Below are 18296 nucleotides of genomic sequence, written 5' to 3'. Positions count from 1 at the left end.
GCGATGAAGCTAGGAATTTCCATATATTATGTTGTCATGCAACATACATGGACAATAGGTATTTGTTGTCGAATTTCACTAGAGAAAGTATACTTGAGGTGCCGAGAACGATTTTGTTGGAATACGATAGAGAAATTAATTGAGTCGGCTCTATTGAAATTTTATGTGTACATATGTGCTTTTCATGAGTGTTTGACAAAAAACTACCAGTTTAGGGGTTCGCGTCCCACAGAACTACCACTTTTTTGAAAGTGGCCGAAAACTACCAAAAAAAGTAAAAACGTGACTAAACGACCAGGTTGACTGAATGGTGGTTTTGACCGTTTTAACAGCGATTCTGACGTGAGTGGCCCACTTGCCAGGCGGGCGGCCCGCCTAATGGCTAACGGCGCGCGCGCGGGGCCGTTAGAGCCGCTCGTCGGTCGCACCTGGTCGGGACCAGGTCATAACCTGGCCGACCGGGCCGCTCGTCCCCACCAGCTCTCTCACTCTCCCCGAGCTCACTCCACTCCTCTCTGCTCTCCTCTGCTTCTGTTTCTTCTTCTCGCGCTCCGGCGACGCCGCGACCATGCCGTCGTGGCCGAACAGCAACGAGACGTTGGACGACGATGACGAGTACATGAGCGAGTTCAGCAGCATGCAGATGGAGTACTTTGTAAGTCAGCTCAGTCTATCCTCTCCCTCTCCTGTCTGTTCTGTTCTAGGGTTAGGGTTAGGGTTTGAAGATATTTGAGATTTTTCTATTTAAGTTGATATATGTGAGTTGTTCTTGATATAGATATGCTTTTGCATTTGCAGCAAACTCCTGACACTGTGCTAGACCCTAGTTTCTGTGGGCTTGTGACTAAATCTAACAGAAGGTGCATCCTGCACAGGCAGAGGGCGGGCAAGTTTGTGGCATTTGAAGGCACTGACACTGGCAGGAGATTCATAGGATGTGCTACTGAGGTAATGGACCAAGTTGGTGTGGATTTGATTAGCTTGTATTTCTGCTATGTAGTGGAAACAGACTGTTTAGTTGCTATTTTTCTGAATTTTCCTTAAGTCTGAAAACATTGGTATGTCTGAATACTGTACTTGTAGTAAAGAGCACTGGAAACATATGAAACATATTGATGTATTGTATTTTTAGTATAGAACTAACTAGCTAGTGTAGCTTATATCATTATTGTTTATGATTTGTTATTCTGAATTTGCTTGTTCACTGTAAATTTAAATTGATTTTCAGGATGGTGTGAACTGTGGTGTTCTGGAGTGGGTAGATGCCCCCTGGCCTGTAATTCTGCAAAGGTGCTTAAGCAAGCTCTGGGATATGTATCATGAGCAGAACCTTGGTAGAGCCCAGGATAATGAGGCTCATGGGATAGAGGTTGCAAAACTGCAGAAGGAGCTTGATTCTCTGGCCAATCAGTATAGCCAGCTGGTGGATGATGTGTCCAAGTTGTTTGATTTTCAGGATGGAATCAAATCTCATGACATGGATTGCACAAGCCAGGCAATCAATGAACTGAAGGAGAAGAAGAAGCAACTTGAGGAGCAGGCAAAGATTGAGCTTCAAATGGAGAAGCTTAAGCTCAAGAAAGAACAAAGGTGCATCCTTCAGAGTCAAGCTGATATAATCCAAAACACAAGGAAGGCCATGAAGGAGCTAGAGGTGGAGAAAGATCTCCTTAAAGAAGAGAAGAAGAAGCTAGAGAATGTCATTGCTGAGCTCCTTAAGGTTGGTCATGGGTGCAAGGAAAAGCTGGACAAGATAAAGGAAGTTGTGATGGAGGAGTGAAGTGGCAGCTCTGGATGGTAAGTATATATGAGGCCTATATATATAATTGGCCTAGGAATGATCAGTCTGATGCAAATATGCCCTGGTCTACCTATGAACTACCTTTGAACTACCTAAGAACTGTAATGGGTTCAGATCATTTTGGTTGGTGTGGGGGTGGTGTTTGCCCTGATCTGTACTGCCCAAATATTATCCTGATGCTGAGAACTGGTGCTAAGTTAAGTTAAGAACTAAATTATCTAAGTCCGATGTAGTTTATTTGTGTGTGTTGTATCATAAGTTCTTGCTGAGATCTGTTTACTTCATAAATTGCTTCATCACAGGTTCAGACAAATCCAGAGAAGTTTGGAAGACATCTAGTCTCCCATAGATAGCATTTAGTCTTACATAGATAGGACATGGACACTGAAATTGTTCAAAGACACTTAAACTGATAGAACTGAATCTCACTGAGATTGCAAACACCCTGATAAACTGATAGAACTAAACTGACAGAACTGAATCTCACATAGATCTGGCGATAACTGTTGTAACTGAATCTGAAACTTACAGTTTCAGATTGTTAGGCCCCTGCCCTGCTATGGGACCTGACCGTCGCACCTCTTGCTTGACTTGAGTGGTAGGTGGCAGCTCTGGCACCTCCTCTTCGTCTCCATCGATGACGATGATGGGAGGAGGACGTCGGCGAGCCAGCAGTGCTGGTGGGGCGATGATCTGCAGGTCCTCGTCGTCGTTGCCCATAGTAGTTGGAGTTGTAGCTTGTGCTGGAGGGATATAGCGGTGGGCTGCACACTGTTCCCTCTACCCAGCATCGCCGGAGTCCGCCTCCTTCATTGCCCACAGCAACATGTCGATGGGCATGATACCCTTACCTGGGGTTGCATAGCGCTGGTCCATGCGCTGCTTCTCCTCAGTCGTCGCCTTCTTCCTCACCTCTTCTGATGCATCCACGAGCCCTTGTGCGCTGCTGTATCTCATGGCAATCTTCATGTAGTCGAGGAAGAGGTCTTCGTCACCACGAACCGACCCAAAAAGCATGGCAACCCAGCCCTTGCCGGTGGGGAAGGGGTTCAGCCATGGGTCTGGCGTAGAGGAAGAACCAGCCATGGATGTAGGTGTTGTGAGGTTTTCGAGAGAGAGGTAGAGTGAGCAGAGATAGAGTGAGTTGTTGGGCTACTTAAATGTTGGAGTGGAGGAAGTGCGGTGGAGTGTGACAGTGGGGAAGTGGTAGATTGAGTGATGAGAAATGGTGGTAGTTGTGTTGCAATTAAAGTCTTTGTTGAAACCCAGCAACTTGGAACTTGTGTGCTCAAACAGTGGAGTAGTTGATGGCAAAGTATTTCAAAAATTAGAGTGACCAAAAAATCACATTTCAGCAAAGCCCAAGTATAGAAACATTCAGATAAATGCAGATAGATGGATTCAGGCATAAGTTCAGACTTAAAAATATTGTGCCATGGATACATTTCTTAGAAAATAAGCATAGTCTTTATCATAGATTTTCCAACAACCCAAACATAGATAGTTCAGAAAATAAGCATAGTCTTTAACATAGATTCAGGCAGCCACATTGCATCGTCTTCATCACGGTTGGTGCATCTCCTGAACTGCATCCTTCACTGCAATCATAAAGTTCAGAACAAGACAAGATTCAAAGCAAGACTAAGAACAAGATTCAGGGCAATATTGAGCACAAGACAAGCAGATTCAGAAACACCACAATTTAGTCAGAAACTACCGCGTTGAACTAATCCCAATCTTGTCTTCCTTCTGCTGCAGCCAGGATCTGAATCCATCTCTTCCTTGTTGCTTGGAATCGATGGAAAGATGCCCTGTCTCTGGCTCACCAGATGATTAGTTCATCTGTGATGTTGGTTCCTTCTGGGAACACCTCCTTGAACTGCTTCACGTCATTCTGGTTCTGTTCCGCCATAATCATGGCAGCAATCCTCTGGCGTCGCTCCTGTGCCTGTGCTCGATGGTTGGCCCTCCTTTCAGCCCTAGCAACCTCGTCTTGTTCATCAACTACCTCTCCTAACTGTGGATCCATCAGTGGCGGCTAGGTTTTGGTCAAGGGGAATGAGGCGCAGGGATCTAGTGGTTTCTGGTGGCCTCTCTTATGTAGACAGTGTGGCAGGCTTCGTGGGTTAGTTAGGTCGAACACGGAAGCCCACCAGCAGGCCCACGTTACACCACAAATTTGATAGAAGTACAGTCAGGTTCGGTCAGGTTCACACAAATTCAGACATACCCATGCAGAAAAGTACAGACATGTTCAAAACAAAGTGAAACAGGTTCTAAACTAATTCAAACAGGTTCAAAGAGAGAAGTTCTACCTTTTTACAGTGTCAGTTACCACTGGCATACAAATAACCCCTCAATCTGCTGCTTGCAAACCTCTTCCTTTTGTTACCAGCCAAAACATCTGAAGTTGTAGCAACAGATCTTGGTGCACTGAATCCCTTGCCTCTCCCTCCACCTGCAGGCCTACCCCTTTTAGCTGTTGTAGGAGGAGCTGGTGCAGATGCAGCAGGAGCTGGTGCTCTTGCATGTGGTGCTGGTGCTGATGCAGCAGGAGCTGGTGCTCTTGCACTAGGGGCTGGTGCTCTTGGAGTTTGTACTGGAGCAGGTGCATAGACTGCCCTGTTTTCCTACATTAAAGGTCCAACTTAACTTAGATTAGACTATGTAAAAGGAAACATTGCTCTGATGCTTGATAATTACCTAGTGTTTGTTTTTCCTCATTTGCAGTTTAGGCCTAAGAGTCTTATTGCAACTTGTATACTTGTGTCCTTCCAACCCACAATTTCCACAGGTAATTGTTCCCATCCTACTGGTGTCTCTTGGGGCAGGAACTTCAAACTCTCCTTTCCTCCTTGCAGTTTGTTTTCTGCCTGCCTTTTCTTTGAACACAGGAGGTTCAATGTCTGGAGTGTTTGTATGAGGCCAGAAATCTGGACCAGGAATAGGGTATATAATTTCTTTGTATGTCTCCAAATAAAGTGGCTTCTTGAAAAAGTCATTGACATAGTCCTCAGGATGCAGCTTTTGCTTTGTCAGTACAGATATGCCTTGACTGCAAGGTACACCAGTCATGTTCCATCTCTTGCAGTCACATGTATACCCTTCCATGTCCACACAATACTGTTTTTCTTTGCTAGTAACTTGCCAAATTGTTGGACCAGCTCTGTCAGCCTGACAATACTTGGCATACTGCTTGTTCTCTTCTAAAATCTCTGAGTAGGTTGGTGTGATTGTCCACCTGCTAATCTGTAACTTCTCCCTAGTTTGTTGCCTCTTGATCATTTGCTTGGTCCTAATCCCTTCAAACATTGTCCTTATTGGTTTGGCCCTAACATCCAGTATCATCTTGTTGAAGACTTCACTTAGATTGTTCACAACTAAATCTGTTTTGCAAGTATGATCCATAGCAAACCTAGCCCAAGTAGAGACCTCAGTTTTTTTTGAGCCATTTCCAAGCATCCTCAGACTGTGCTTTCAGCTCTGCCATGCCTAGTTCATGCCCATGTTTAGTGTAGGAGTAGCTAGCCTTGTCAATACACTTCTTTAGCTCCTGGCCTCTAAATCCAGCAGATTGAAAATTTGCATATATGTGCCTAAGACAATACCTTTGAGGTGAATCAGGGAATACCTCATTTATTGCCTTAAGCAAGCCCTGCACATTCACAAATTATTAATACAATTGAAAAAAATGAAATAATTAAAAAAGTAATAACATAAATTGCTCAATGAAATTCTTCCCAACCTTTTGCCTGTCAGACATGATAGTGTATGTTCCAAATTTGTTGCCACTGCCAATGCAACATCTCAGTTGAGTTAAAAACCAATTCCAACTTTCACCATCTTCCTTGTCAACCACACCAAAAGCTATTGGATAAATATTGTTGTTTCCATCCCTTCCTGTGGCTGCAAGAATTTGCTGTCCAGTGGTTAACTTGATGAAGCATCCATCAAGACCTATAAATGGTCTGCAACCATTAAGGAAACCTTCCTTTGAAGCTGCTAAACAATAGAACATATACTTGAATCTAGGAGTAGGTGTTGGGTTCTCTGGATCTTCAAATGTTGTTACTATACACCTGCTACCTGGGTTTGTGTCAAGAACTGCTTGAAGATAATCCCTGAGCCTCAAGTACTGCTGCTTGTGGTCACCTTGAACTACATCAACAGCCTTCCTCCTTGCCCTATATGCCACACTTCTTGATACATCCACTGCAAACTTAGTCTTGGTCTTCTTAATTAATGCATCCACAGGAGATCTAATGTCTTCTCTCAATGCTGCCTCTACTGACCTTGACATCCACTTAGTAGTAACCTTTGTGGACTCTGCACATGCTCCACAAGTGTGCAATGTATCACACTTCTTGATGCAGAATGTTTTTTCATGAGCTAACTTAGAGGCACATATATAAAAATCACATCCCTGGGCGGCTCTCTCTGAGCACCAAACAATAATCCTATCTGGGGCATTTCTGTGGTATTGAAAATTTCTCAAAGCCCTAATGTGAAAATCCCTAAGTGCATCTCTGAACTCATACACAGTGGTGAAGCACAAGCCCTTACAGAACTGTTTCTACTGGTCCTTTAAGTTTGTGATCATACCATATCCTGTCTTTCAACTTCTTATTCCTTCTCTTCCTACCATTTGGTAGTTTATAGGATCCTTCAGGCTCATCTTCTTCATCACTGATGCCATAATCACCAGGGAAACATTTTTCATCTGCTTCAGGGAACCAATCCGCTTTCTCCATTTTCTCAACCTCATGGTGGGATCTACTAGTTGGACCAGGTTTTCTCACTACCTTCAGTTTCAGTACCACCGCTGTATCTTGTTTTGCAACTTCATCTTCAGAGGAATACTCTGACTGAAAATCCACATTGTTCCCATCTGAACCTGAATTTGCAGCTTCATCATCAGAAACAAATTCAGACACATCAGTGTCACCTTCAAAATGGTTAAGGTCAGCCTCTCTCTGCACCATGCTTTTCTTCAGCTCTTCCTTTCTGTCCATGCTTATATCCACCACCTTAGTGCAACTTTGTTGAGTGTTAATGCAATGTTCAGCAAAATAACTATCTCTGTTTTCATGATTTTCATCTGCATTACATTCCTCAAGAGCTCCCACTACTCTTATGTTCAGAAACTTTTCATTATGAGAGTGTGCCAACATCTGCTGCACATCATCTTCACATCATATTTTATCTAAACCTTCTAATCCTTTCTCCTCATCAAATACATAGTACATATAATCATCAGCCACAAAGCCCTCACTCCCAATAAGAGAAAGCATTGTCAAATATGATATGTCTGACTGGTATAAATTTCGAACCACAGATTCTCTGGCATTGAAATGGAACCAAATTGACCACTTTGGGTCATCAATTCTGAAAATTATAAAATGAAATACCTTTATTAACTGAAAACAGGATAACTGAACCTAACTAGGCACAATATTGAGTTTCTGTCAAACTGCTTTTTTCAGTTTCTTACACAACAAAGTATGCACAATACTAACAATTTCCAAGGTCACCATAACTGAATCTAACCATGCAAAAAACTAGCCTAATTTACTGATTCTCTGAATCTCTGAATCTCACAACCATGCAAAAAACTATGCCGTACCTACCGCAGCCCGCAGAACGAGGAAGCTTCCGCCGACCTTGAGCTCTGCTTCTTGTCGTCGACGGTGGTCGTGCCGGCGCCGACCAATCCAACCTATGTTGCGCGCCGCTAGCGGAAGGATTAGATTCGGACTGAGAAGGCTACTGCGCCGTGCTGCCGCCCGGAGGTATGCCTGAATCGCCGCCGGAGTTTGCATCCACAGCCGCCATGGCTGGCGACGGCTAGGGCTAGGGAGGAGCTCGGGGAGAGTGAGAGAGCTGGTGGGGACGAGCGGCCCGGTCGGCCAGGTTATGACCTGGTCCCGACCAGGTGCGACCGACGAGCGGCTCTAACGGCCCCGCGCGCGCGCCGTTAGCCGTTAGGCGGGCCGCCCGCCTGGCAAGTGGGCCACTCACGTCAGAATCGCTGTTAAAACGGTCAAAACCACCATTCAGTCAACCTGGTAGTTTTTAGTCAGTTTTTTACGTTTTTTTGGTAGTTTTCGGCCACTTTTAAAAAAGTGGTAGTTCTGTGGGACGCGAACCCCTAAACTGGTAGTTTTTTTGTCAAACACTCGCTTTTCCTAGGACAACACAAGGCGGGGTTGCTGGTTTTGCGTTCCAGGCTATTGACCCCTCATGAATAGATTGGAAATTGATCTCATGCAAACAATCTAATTATGGCGCATGACTCACACATATGTGCTAGGGACTAGTATGTTTAGATTCAGAAAAGACTGACATATTTGATCGTGGTTGCTAGCATTAATTAGGAATCATATGGAATTTTCCAGAAATAAGCGAAAATAATAAAAACACCTGAAATGAAGTCCATAAATAGGTTTCTGCCCTCTAGCAGAAAAAGGCTCTACCCCCAATTTATATGTAAATCAACGGCCACCAAACACTCAGCACGTACAACAACACACCACACCACACAGACGCAAGGCAGGACATCGACGCTAAAGAACAACTACACCACCCCATGCAAATCCAAGCAAACAACAAATAGGAAGAGTGAAGCCTCTGGAGCCGTGAACTATGAACGAGTCACCGTGAAGAGACGAAGCTGTGCAAGACAAACCATGGGCTCATACACGTCGCCTTCAGGAAGGTCACAATGCCGGAGCGGCCACACCACCTGATACAAGGATCAGGGTTTCCCATTTAGCAAACGAGGACACTAAGTAACCACGACGACACCTTCAATAAGGGGGCTATGCCAATAAATACCGCCACCACCCTGCCAAAGATAGAACATGTTTTCACCCTGGCCACCTCTCACCGCCATTGATACGTGGTATAGCCAGAAACCTGCCGCACCACCGCCACCTTCTTGGTCACCACGCCGCCCACATGGCCATGGCCACTAGACAACACCTGAGTCGCGGGTTCCGCCACAAGAACCGTGGCTCCGAGACGCCCCTCGACTATGGTCACTGCACATGGATGGCGTCACCCGATAAGATGCAGAAGGCCCCTCCTTCCAACCCAAAGCAGGCACCCTGGCATGACTAGGCCCCCAACGGCCAGATCTAGGCAGGGAAAGCTCCGACAGCCGCAAACCATGTTGTAGCTGCCCATTGATCCCGATTTGGCACCTCTAGACCTTGTCGACGTTCAGGACGGGAAGCCCCTGCTTCCCTCCCTGAAGAGCCCCTGCCAACCCTCTCCAACATACGCGTGCCACGAGATGAATCACCAGCACCAACCCATTGGTCCACCCCTGACCACCGAGCCACATACCTACACTAGGAGGGGAGGGGGAGGCCGAATCCAGCAACGCCAGCGAACTGCCACGATGTAAGCATCTGCCGGCATCCCACGCTGCCCTCAGCCCACAGCGACTGAGCAATGGATCGACTCGACCGACGCCACTACTTCAAATGTGCACAACCGTTGTATAGCCCGTCACACCGCGACCACACCCGCGCGTCATCACGTGCTCCGGTGCGAGGCCGTGGTGTGGCGCGCTGCTTTAACGCCGTATATGGATCCCCGAAAGCCTGCCTGCGCCAGCCTCCAGCACTCGGCGAGGAAGATACCCCCTCCGCCGCTTGCAGCGAGGGAGGAGGAGGAGGGAGGCCCGGCGGCAGCGGTTGCAGCGGCTAGGTTGACCTCCCCGTCACATGCGGGGTGACGCCCGAGGAGAAAATGGTTTTTTTTTTTGCTCTGTTCCTGCTCTCTAGCCTCATGTACTGTGAGCGGCACTACAGAAAATTGAGAGGAATGAGATGGTAGACATGATGAGCTTAGAAAGAACACTCTTATCCACTTTTTTTGTGTGTGTCGCAACATACATGACAATAGGTACTTGATATTAAAACTCATACAAATTATTACGAAATGACGCACAGAGCCATCTTGTTGAAAGATTTGTTTTTTATAAAGAACGATAGAGCCATCTCCATACTTAGTTTTCTGGACTCTAGCAACATTTCGCTGGCACTGTCACTACTTCACTCTGGCACCAAAAACGGTAAACTTTCCGAGCGCGTAGGATTGTCCATCACATCGATGGCACTGGAACAGCCTGCTGCTGGGTCTTGCGGTCCGGCGCTGCAGGTGCCGGCGGTGTAGCGTTGGGGCGGCGGCAGCATGCCGTACCCTGGCGTGGCGCTGCATGTGGCGCCGGAGGGCTCTGTCCCTGACGGTATCCCTCCGTATGAACTGCATGCACATCACAAGTTAACAGAGTGTATACGTAGAATAAATACATTACTGCTGCAGAGTTAACCTAGTAGAACAAGTTACCTTGTATGGCAGCTGAGCATGGCAGGGTGCAGCATATGAGTATAACAGCCAGGATTCCCATGGCTGGTACCATGGAAGAAGAGGAAGATCTCATCATATGAACACCACTTTTCAGTAATTTCAATTGGCTCTACGACAACGGCAGAGAGAAGTTATGTGTGGAAGGCTTGTGCAGCGCAAAGACCTCTCTCGTATAAATATAGATACGTAGAGATATCGGATATTATATACTACCTACTCTGAAGAACCGTCTTGATGGAGTCAGTTCACTTAATGGCCGGTCAAAGTTCTTGACGATTCAAATAAAAGAGTTATTGCAGGTTATCTACAAGGCTACGCCTTTTCCATAAAAATCTACAAGGCTACGGCTTCAATCCATATGTGGTCATCACTGCAGCATGTGGACGTGTAGGTACTTATAGCCTCTGGGTGCAGCCGGCTAGAATAGGTTGCACAAGGTTTATTCAATCAGTTTGGCTTACGAGCCTCTCGTAGACTATATGTATGAGCTATGAAATCTCAGATTCGACCGGTTGTGGTCTTGTTTTCTTTTTATTTGTTTTACTGTTTGAAACTCGGTGACTTAACTTGATTGAATAAACCAAGGGAGTACAAGTATTTGCATTCATGAAGTAGAATATATGTATTTCCACATCTTGGATGTCAAATGGCTTCACATCAATGTGCACCTTGAATGCTTCGATGTAGTCACTTGGACAAACGAGCTTGCCGGTAGGTTGTCGCAGCAGACACAAAGGCTGATGGGTCCACTTCTGGGCGACGCCAATGATAGCAGCACCACTTTTTTAAGCCAAGAACCATAGAACAATTATTCAACGGTATTTTCTATATTAAAATTTAAATATGTACATACAAAAGAGGACAACAATAGCGAGAGCATCAACATGGCTGTGCATGATACTTGTATGCATACAACGAAAACTTCCACATGTGATTCATGCGTAGAAGTCGACGTTTGCAGCAACCTGCAGGTTCTTTCGGTGTGGCGCAAGTCTGGCCGTCAACGGCAGCGATGAAGTGCTTCCGCATCCTGGACACTCCGCTGACCTCCTGCCCGAGGCCCAAGGCGCGGGAGGACGTTCTCCTTCACGGTTTCCGTCCACAAAAGCTGCATGCACATAATCCGGCCAGACATAATAATTAAACATACTAGATACATGATGCCCCATGCGTTGCCGAAGGAACCTTTTTAAACGAAATGCATAAAGTTGCTACAGGAATATCTAGAACTAATGGGAAGCGATAAAGGGTATAAAAAGAGGAAAATTGAATTGCATTTAAAATAATGTGTCTCTAACAAAAATGTGAAGGGTGCACTACCACTAGTAGAAAACAGGGCTTTGGTTCGGCCAGAAAAGAGCATTAATCCCGGTTGCATTACGAACCGGGACTAATGTGAGCATTAGTCCCGGTTCAAGCGGCTAGAGCACCATACAGGCATTAGTCCCAGTTCAAATGGGACCTTTAGTCCCGGTTGGTGCCACGAACCGAGACTAAAGGGTGCGATGCCCATTAGTACCGGTTCTTGGCAGCAACCGGTACTAAAGGTTAGACCTTTAGTCCCGGTTCGAGCCACCAACCGGTACTAATGGGGTTTGAGGCATTAGTACCGGTTCATGGCACGAACCGGTACTAAAGGTCTCATTTTCAAACTCTACCCCCCCCCCCCCACCCCCCTGTGGATCGCCTTTTCAGTTTTGTAAAAAAGCAAAAGAAAATGATAAAAACTTCAAAAATTAAAATCCTTCCAGATGTAGTTATGTTACTACATGTACTAGTTAGGAAAATTTAAAAACTTAAATTTGGACATGTTTTGCAAAAAGTGTAGGGAAAATGTAAAACGGCTATAACTTTTGCATACGATGTCAGAAAAAAACGTATAATATATCAAAATGTTCAGCACGAAAATCCGCATCCGATTTTGACCGCCTATGGCCTGTTTGCACATTTTTAGAATCCTCAAATTCTAAAAGGAAAAAAAGTTATGCTCAAATTTCTGTTTTTTGGATTTTTGTTAAATCTGGTCAAACTATGGTCAAACTACTTATTCAAGAAGTATTAGTGTTACTAAATAATTATTCAAGAATATTAGCGTTACTAAATAATTATTTCAGTTTTTTTGAATTTTGGTCAAATCTGGTCAAACTGTGGTCAAACTGTGGTCAAACAATGGTCAAACTAATTATTCAAGAAATATTAGTGTTACTAAATAATTATTTCGGTTTTTTTGAATTTTGGTCAAATCTGGTCAAACTATGGTCAAACTACTGATTCAAGAAATTTTAGCGTTACTAAATAATTATTGTTTTTTAGAACAATAGTTTTAAACTCAAACAGTGAAATGTGTGACTTCATGCTCAAGCTAAATTCCTGAGGGTTAATAGGATTGACATCTTACTATTATCAAGAAAACAACAAGTGCAGACTTGGAAACGAGGGAGAATAGAACCCGGAAGTTAAGCGTGCTCAGGCTGGAGTAGTGAGAGGATGGGTGACCGTCCGGAAAGTTAGATGATTTGGAATGATGAGGGGTGATTAGAGATTAGAGGTTAAATTGAGCAATGATGAGGGATGATTAGAGATTAGAGGTTAAAATAATTCAGAAATTTGAAAATAAAAAAATTCAAATTTTTTTAAAAAAAAATCATAAAATTTCCTTTAGTACCGGTTGGTGTTACCAACCGGGACTAAAGGTGGACCTCCAGGCAGCGGCCACGTGGAGGGCCTTTAGTCCCGGTTCGTGTAAGAACCGGGACTAAAGGGGGAGGCTTTAGTAACGACCCTTTAGTCCCGGTTCCAGAACCGGGACTAAAGGCCCTTATGAACCGAGACTAAAGGCCATTTTTCTACTAGTGTACATAGGTATGTTCTGGTCGCCCTAGCACATATACTGTCAATACACAATCTAACTAAAAGTAAACTTATGACTAACATGCATGAATTGATGACGTGGCAGCAATTCTACATAGAGTAATACGAAAACAATGTAATTTATAACTTGCATGCATGATTTGCTTATGTGGCATGGTTTGCATGTCTAGAAAAAATTGATAGTGGGTTGTAGCTATTTAAGAATAGAAGATTAGTTCCTTTTTGTTTCTCGTGGAAAAGAGTGTGTATGAAAGGGAAACAACAATTCAGTATTTACCTCGGGTTGCCGCGGCCGAGGATGCCATGGAACAGCATACGATGAGAGCCAGCAAGAGAGCAACATGGGTGGAAGAGCGCTTCATGATCACGTCCCAGCGCTTCTCAGTGTTTCTCACAAGGAATGGTAGCACCAGGAGAATTGGACTACGGCTGGTGCTGCACCGAAGTTTCGGATACCATAGAAGCTTATATATATACCTATATTTGCTCACACAGTCAAAGTTCCCTTTGTCAGCAGTCAACAAAGATGTGTTTCCAGCAAGTTTCCTTTGGCCGCAATGGGATTTATCAACATACAATCTTTAATTTCTCAAGAAAGTCTATGATATCTTCTTAGAAGAAAAAGTCTTTGTGATATTTGACCGTTTCTTCATATAGTATTATTATAATGCACGCATATAGTTTTGACCAAACGGCCATGAGCACTATTCAAGTGAGACCGTGGAATTTCAACAAGCTGCTCATACCCGCCTCCTGGAGAAATTTAGACCGTGGAATTACCAAGTCCACAAGTGGGGATCAATAAAATCCATAAAAAAAAGTGGGGATCAATAAAAAGCTCAAAAGCCCCGCACGGTAGATGTGCTGGTCCAGCAATGTCTGTGCTTAAGAATGTGGCATGGAGAATGTTCAGCGCATACATAAAAGATGTTCATCTGTATTTGGAAATCTGGTCATCATGTCTTTAAATCATTATCAATGGCTATTTAAGAATGTGTGATTGGATTTTTTAAAATACAAGATAAACATTGTTTTTATACATGATGAACATTTATAAAAAACAAATTGAAGATTTTTAATACAAGATGCACTTTTTAAATACACAAAGAACACTTTTTAAAACAGATGAATACTTTTAAATACCTGATGAACAGTTTTGAGAAAACATGCACGATGAGCATTTCTGAGTACATGCTGAATACTTTTTAGATACCATGTTGTATGTTTTAAGAGAAAATATGTGATATAAAATTTAATACATGATAAGAACTTTTAATACCTAATAAACATTTTTAATACTTGATGTAGTATTTGAAAATGTTTACTCTTGAAAAACAAATAACTGAAAATGAATAAAAAGTGAAAAAAAGAAAATGGGAGAAAAAAAATAAAACGATAAAGGAAATGAAAAACATAGAGGGATAATAAAAAATACATTTACCTAAGAGAAAAGTGAAGAAAAAGAAATGAGAGCAGAAACAAAAAGATATGTATGACTAGACCGGTCCAACGAGCTAGTCTTTAAATAAATGATAAGAAAAACAGCATATAGTAACATAAAGGATTGTTGCCTTGTTTGTTTGGGCTTTAGCTTCAACAAAATCAAGTGTGGGTTTGCTGTGGCACTGAAGTATACCAGGACATACTTCAGCCAAGACACTGTAAATTGCCCGAATTGGATTTTGGCTGATTTTTCAAAGCTCATTTAAAATAGTTGTTTATTTCACATTCAAATTTTTCAAAGCTGAATTTGGTCCCTAAAGCTGCAACAAACTCCGGTAATATATGTGTCTGATGATGATCCAGCCTACTTTGCTGTTGCATGTCACATTCCGTGACGTAGGACTCTAATCGATCTTAAGTTTGCCCATGATTTGTCGATCTCAAGTGAACCCAACAAATGGAATCTGTGCAGCACCTTTTTTTAGGGGAATCCGTGCAGCACCTATTCCAGGTTGTTATACATTTAACTAAAGAATGGAAACTTAATCCGTGCGGCACCTATTCCAGGTTGTTTGGACGTGAACCCAACAGATTAAGTTTCCATTCTTTAGCGGGCCTAGTGGGTCGTTCTTTTCTTTTCTCTGTTCTTTACATACGTAAAAATCAAATACTCCCTCTGTCTCAGAATATAAGAACGTTTTTGACACTTCTTTGCTAGTGTCAAAAACGTTCTTATATTCTGGGACGGAGGGAGTATATAATTAAATAAGTGGCCCACCTAGTGTCTTCAGGCCTATTCAGTCCTGTTCTTGTGTCGGGCCATGCCCATTCCAGCATATTATATCGTGTCAGGCCTTAATGCCCATTATCTAAATTAACTGACAGGGAGCTCGGGCCGGGCCAGGCTGGCACATCAGTTATCGGGTTTGTTCAATAACCACTTTAGTGTGGTTTGTTTAATGAAAATGTACGCATGTCTAAAAACTAAAAATATTTTTTTTAACGGAGGCAAAAGCTTTGCCTCATCCATTAAATAAGAGAGAATAGAGTTTGTTACAAGTCACTCAATACACGACATGAGATCACTCTCGCAAAATGATGGACCATAATTTTTTGGCACCGGCGATGACCCAAAGGTTGGCCTCGGTCTCTATAGAGGCAAGCAATATAGTTGGAGGAGCGCTCCTGTGCTTGAAGACCCTTGCGTTTCGCTCGTTCCAGACAGTCCACGAAACAAGCATGGTAAGGGACGCCTTGGCTTGACGGTTTGGCGTGGCGGTGTCGCAAGTACTTGCCCACCAAACCTCAACCGAGTCGAACAGGGGCCAACCGTTGGTGTCAAGACCGAGAATGTGGAATTTGTCAATGATCAAAGATCAGAGCCTCCGTGTGTAGCGGCATTTGTAGAAAAGATGAGGCCCACATTCCTGCACTCTCATGCAGAGAGGGCAGAGATTACAGTTGGGCCACCCACGTGTAGCACTAACCAAGCGAAGAACTTGACTTTTGGGGGAGCCCAAGCCTTCCAAACCATTTTGTCCAAGGGTGTAAGAACCATTCCTAAGAATTGCGCCTTGTATGCGGATGCCGCCGAGTAGGTCCCACTAGCCGTATGCTTCCACACAATGTCATCCTCAGTGAGATCGTCAAGTTGGACCACCTGTAAAGCGCCCATAAGGTGAAGAACTGTCTGATGTGCTCCGCAGAGATGATGGTGGGCGGTTTGATCTTGAGGATCCATGCATTGTGTGAGAGGGCCTCCCGAACCTTCCAATTCTTTCTCTTTGACGCTTTGTGAATGAGCGGGGCAATGTCTTTTGGCTTGTGTCCATGAAGCCACGGTGAGTCCCAAAAAGGGGTGTTCGCACCGTTGCCAATGGTGATAGTAGTGGAAGCATAGAAAAATTTAGGTCCTCATCGCATGGGTCTCCCATCCCCACCCACATCTTGGTGGGCTCCTTACATTCATACCACGGCCATCGCAACCCGTGGGCTCGTGTAAACTTGTTGGTGTTCAGAACTCCAAGACCCCCATACTGAAGTGGCCGGCAAACAATCTCCCAATTCACCAAAACTAAAAATAATGAAAATATTCATGAGCTCGTTTTAAAAAACAACATGTACTTGTTCCGGAAAGGACGCATGTGCGTGGGCCGCACGTTGTCGGCTGCAGTTTCAGGTTTTCGCGAGTTGGTTCAATCCTCATGCACAAGCGCCAGGCGCAGCAACATAGGCCCGCCAGGACAAGAAGCTCCACATAAAATCAAGCTGGGCGTAGGTACGTACGGTCGTATGCATGATAGCTAGCTTATCGTTTATTCAAAATCTTTGGCACAAACCATTGATCGTACATGTAACTGGTACATAACAATATATTCATAGTACTATATCGCATGCAGCATATGTATCGGAGGTGCTTCATGCGGAAGGGTCGACGTTGGCTGCAACCTGCAAGGTCTTGCGGCCAGCCGATGTCCCCGGCGGCCGCGCAACCGCGCAGCAACACAGTCCGGCCAGGAGAACAAAGATCCACATAAAATCAACCTCGACGCTAGCTGATCCTTTATTTAAAATCTTTGGCACAAACCATTGATCGTACATGTAACTACACAACGATATACTCCACATAGCATATCGCATGCAGCATATCTACCGGAGGTGCTTCATGCGGAAGGGTCGACGTTGGCTGCAACCTCCAAGGTCTTCCGGCGTGCCGATGTCCCCGTGTGGCCGCAGCCTGGGCAGTCCGTTTTCCTGTGGCGTGAGGGAAAAGGCGCCGGAGGACTTTGGCCGTCACGGTCTCCGTCCAGAAATACTGCACGCACGTACGTATTATTTTTTATAGTCACCAATTCACATGCAACCACATGCACGGATGAAAATTGCTAACTTCTATATATTCGAGGGAAGAAAGGAGAATATACAGTCGAGTACTTTACCTGGGGGCGCCGTGGCCGAGCACACCAAGGCGCAGCATAGGAGGAGAGCCAGCAGGAGAGCAGCGCTGCGTGCGTGGTAGGAAGAAGGACGCTCCATGATCATGTCGCAGCGCTTCTCAGCCATTCTCTCTCCCCGTTCTTAGTAGTTTTTACGAGGAATGGTTGGGAGGACTAGTAGTGGAGTACGCACAAGATTTTGGTATGATCTGTTCTTGGCCACTCGCGTTTCTTAATATACACATATGTATGCTCATAGGTGAAAGTCCACTCAGCTCAGAGGCATGCTTTTTCCAAGTGGTTACCTGCTTAAATTTCTCCCGAAGGGTCTTATATCTTAACTTTTTCCCAGTGCTGCTTTCCTCATATATAATAGTACAATGCACTCATGCCTTTTGACCAAACGGTCATGTCAATGTAAATTACCCATTAACAACATTTTTTTATAACTATTCAACAAAATATGTCTTTACAGTTATTTAAAAAAAATTGAAATCTTTTTAATTTTGACTTCTTGGTTATATTTATTTTCTTTGAAAATGAAAATGTATATGTAATATTCACTGCCACCATGACGTTTTGAGATTTGATTCGCACTAGTTTCAGCCGGAGCCGTCTTTTTTTGTATTTTCAAAGAAATGTAAAGACCTGAATAGATGGGACCCATGATGTAAATATATTTGTATGAGAGCTAATAAATTGTAAACCCCTCCAGAAAAAGATAATGAGTCATAAACAATGCACTTACTCTCTCTCTCTCTCTCTCTCTCTCTCTCTCTCTCTCTCTCTCATGCCCAGCACAACCTCACCGCTCCTCCCATCATCTTCTACACCGAGTCCAGTGTTCTCAGAGCTTTCTTGAATGTTCA

General features: G+C 44.1%; 1 protein-coding gene and 1 long non-coding RNA gene across 2 annotated transcripts; both read right to left on the bottom strand.

The window, feature by feature from the left end:
• Positions 1–3623: 3623 nt before the first annotated feature.
• On the bottom strand, positions 3624–6101 carry LOC123497499 (uncharacterized). The gene is made up of 5 exons (XM_045234067.2): positions 5547–6101; positions 5342–5456; positions 4566–5187; positions 4194–4431; positions 3624–3818 (listed from the first exon to the last, which is right to left on the bottom strand). The coding sequence occupies exons 1-5, from the start codon at positions 6099–6101 to the stop codon at positions 3624–3626; spliced, it is 1725 nt and encodes a 574-aa protein (XP_045090002.2).
• Positions 6102–9654: 3553 nt separating this feature from the next.
• Positions 9655–10326, bottom strand: LOC120976335 (uncharacterized). The gene is made up of 2 exons (XR_005771588.2): positions 10157–10326; positions 9655–10072 (listed from the first exon to the last, which is right to left on the bottom strand). It is a non-coding gene; the product is annotated as an uncharacterized lncRNA (long non-coding RNA).
• Positions 10327–18296: the final 7970 nt, after the last annotated feature.

Source organism: Aegilops tauschii, chromosome 3 (assembly GCF_002575655.3).
Source record: "Aegilops tauschii subsp. strangulata cultivar AL8/78 chromosome 3, Aet v6.0, whole genome shotgun sequence".
In the NCBI taxonomy this organism is placed as follows: domain Eukaryota; kingdom Viridiplantae; phylum Streptophyta; class Magnoliopsida; order Poales; family Poaceae; genus Aegilops; species Aegilops tauschii.
The sequence above is the reverse complement of the archived record's forward strand: the minus strand, read 5'-3'. Positions and strand labels throughout refer to the sequence as shown.

Coding starts and splice junctions, on each gene's coding strand:
- LOC123497499 (XM_045234067.2), bottom strand. CDS start 6,101: ATGTCAAGGTCAGTAGAGGCAGCATTGAGAGAAGACATTAGATCTCCT. Junction 5,188..5,341: donor AGGCCAGGAGCTAAAGAAGT/GTATTGACAAGG, acceptor CTTGCAAAACAG/ATTTAGTTGTGAACAATCTA. Junction 3,819..4,193: donor AACTTCAGATGTTTTGGCTG/GTAACAAAAGGA, acceptor ATGGATCCACAG/TTAGGAGAGGTAGTTGATGA.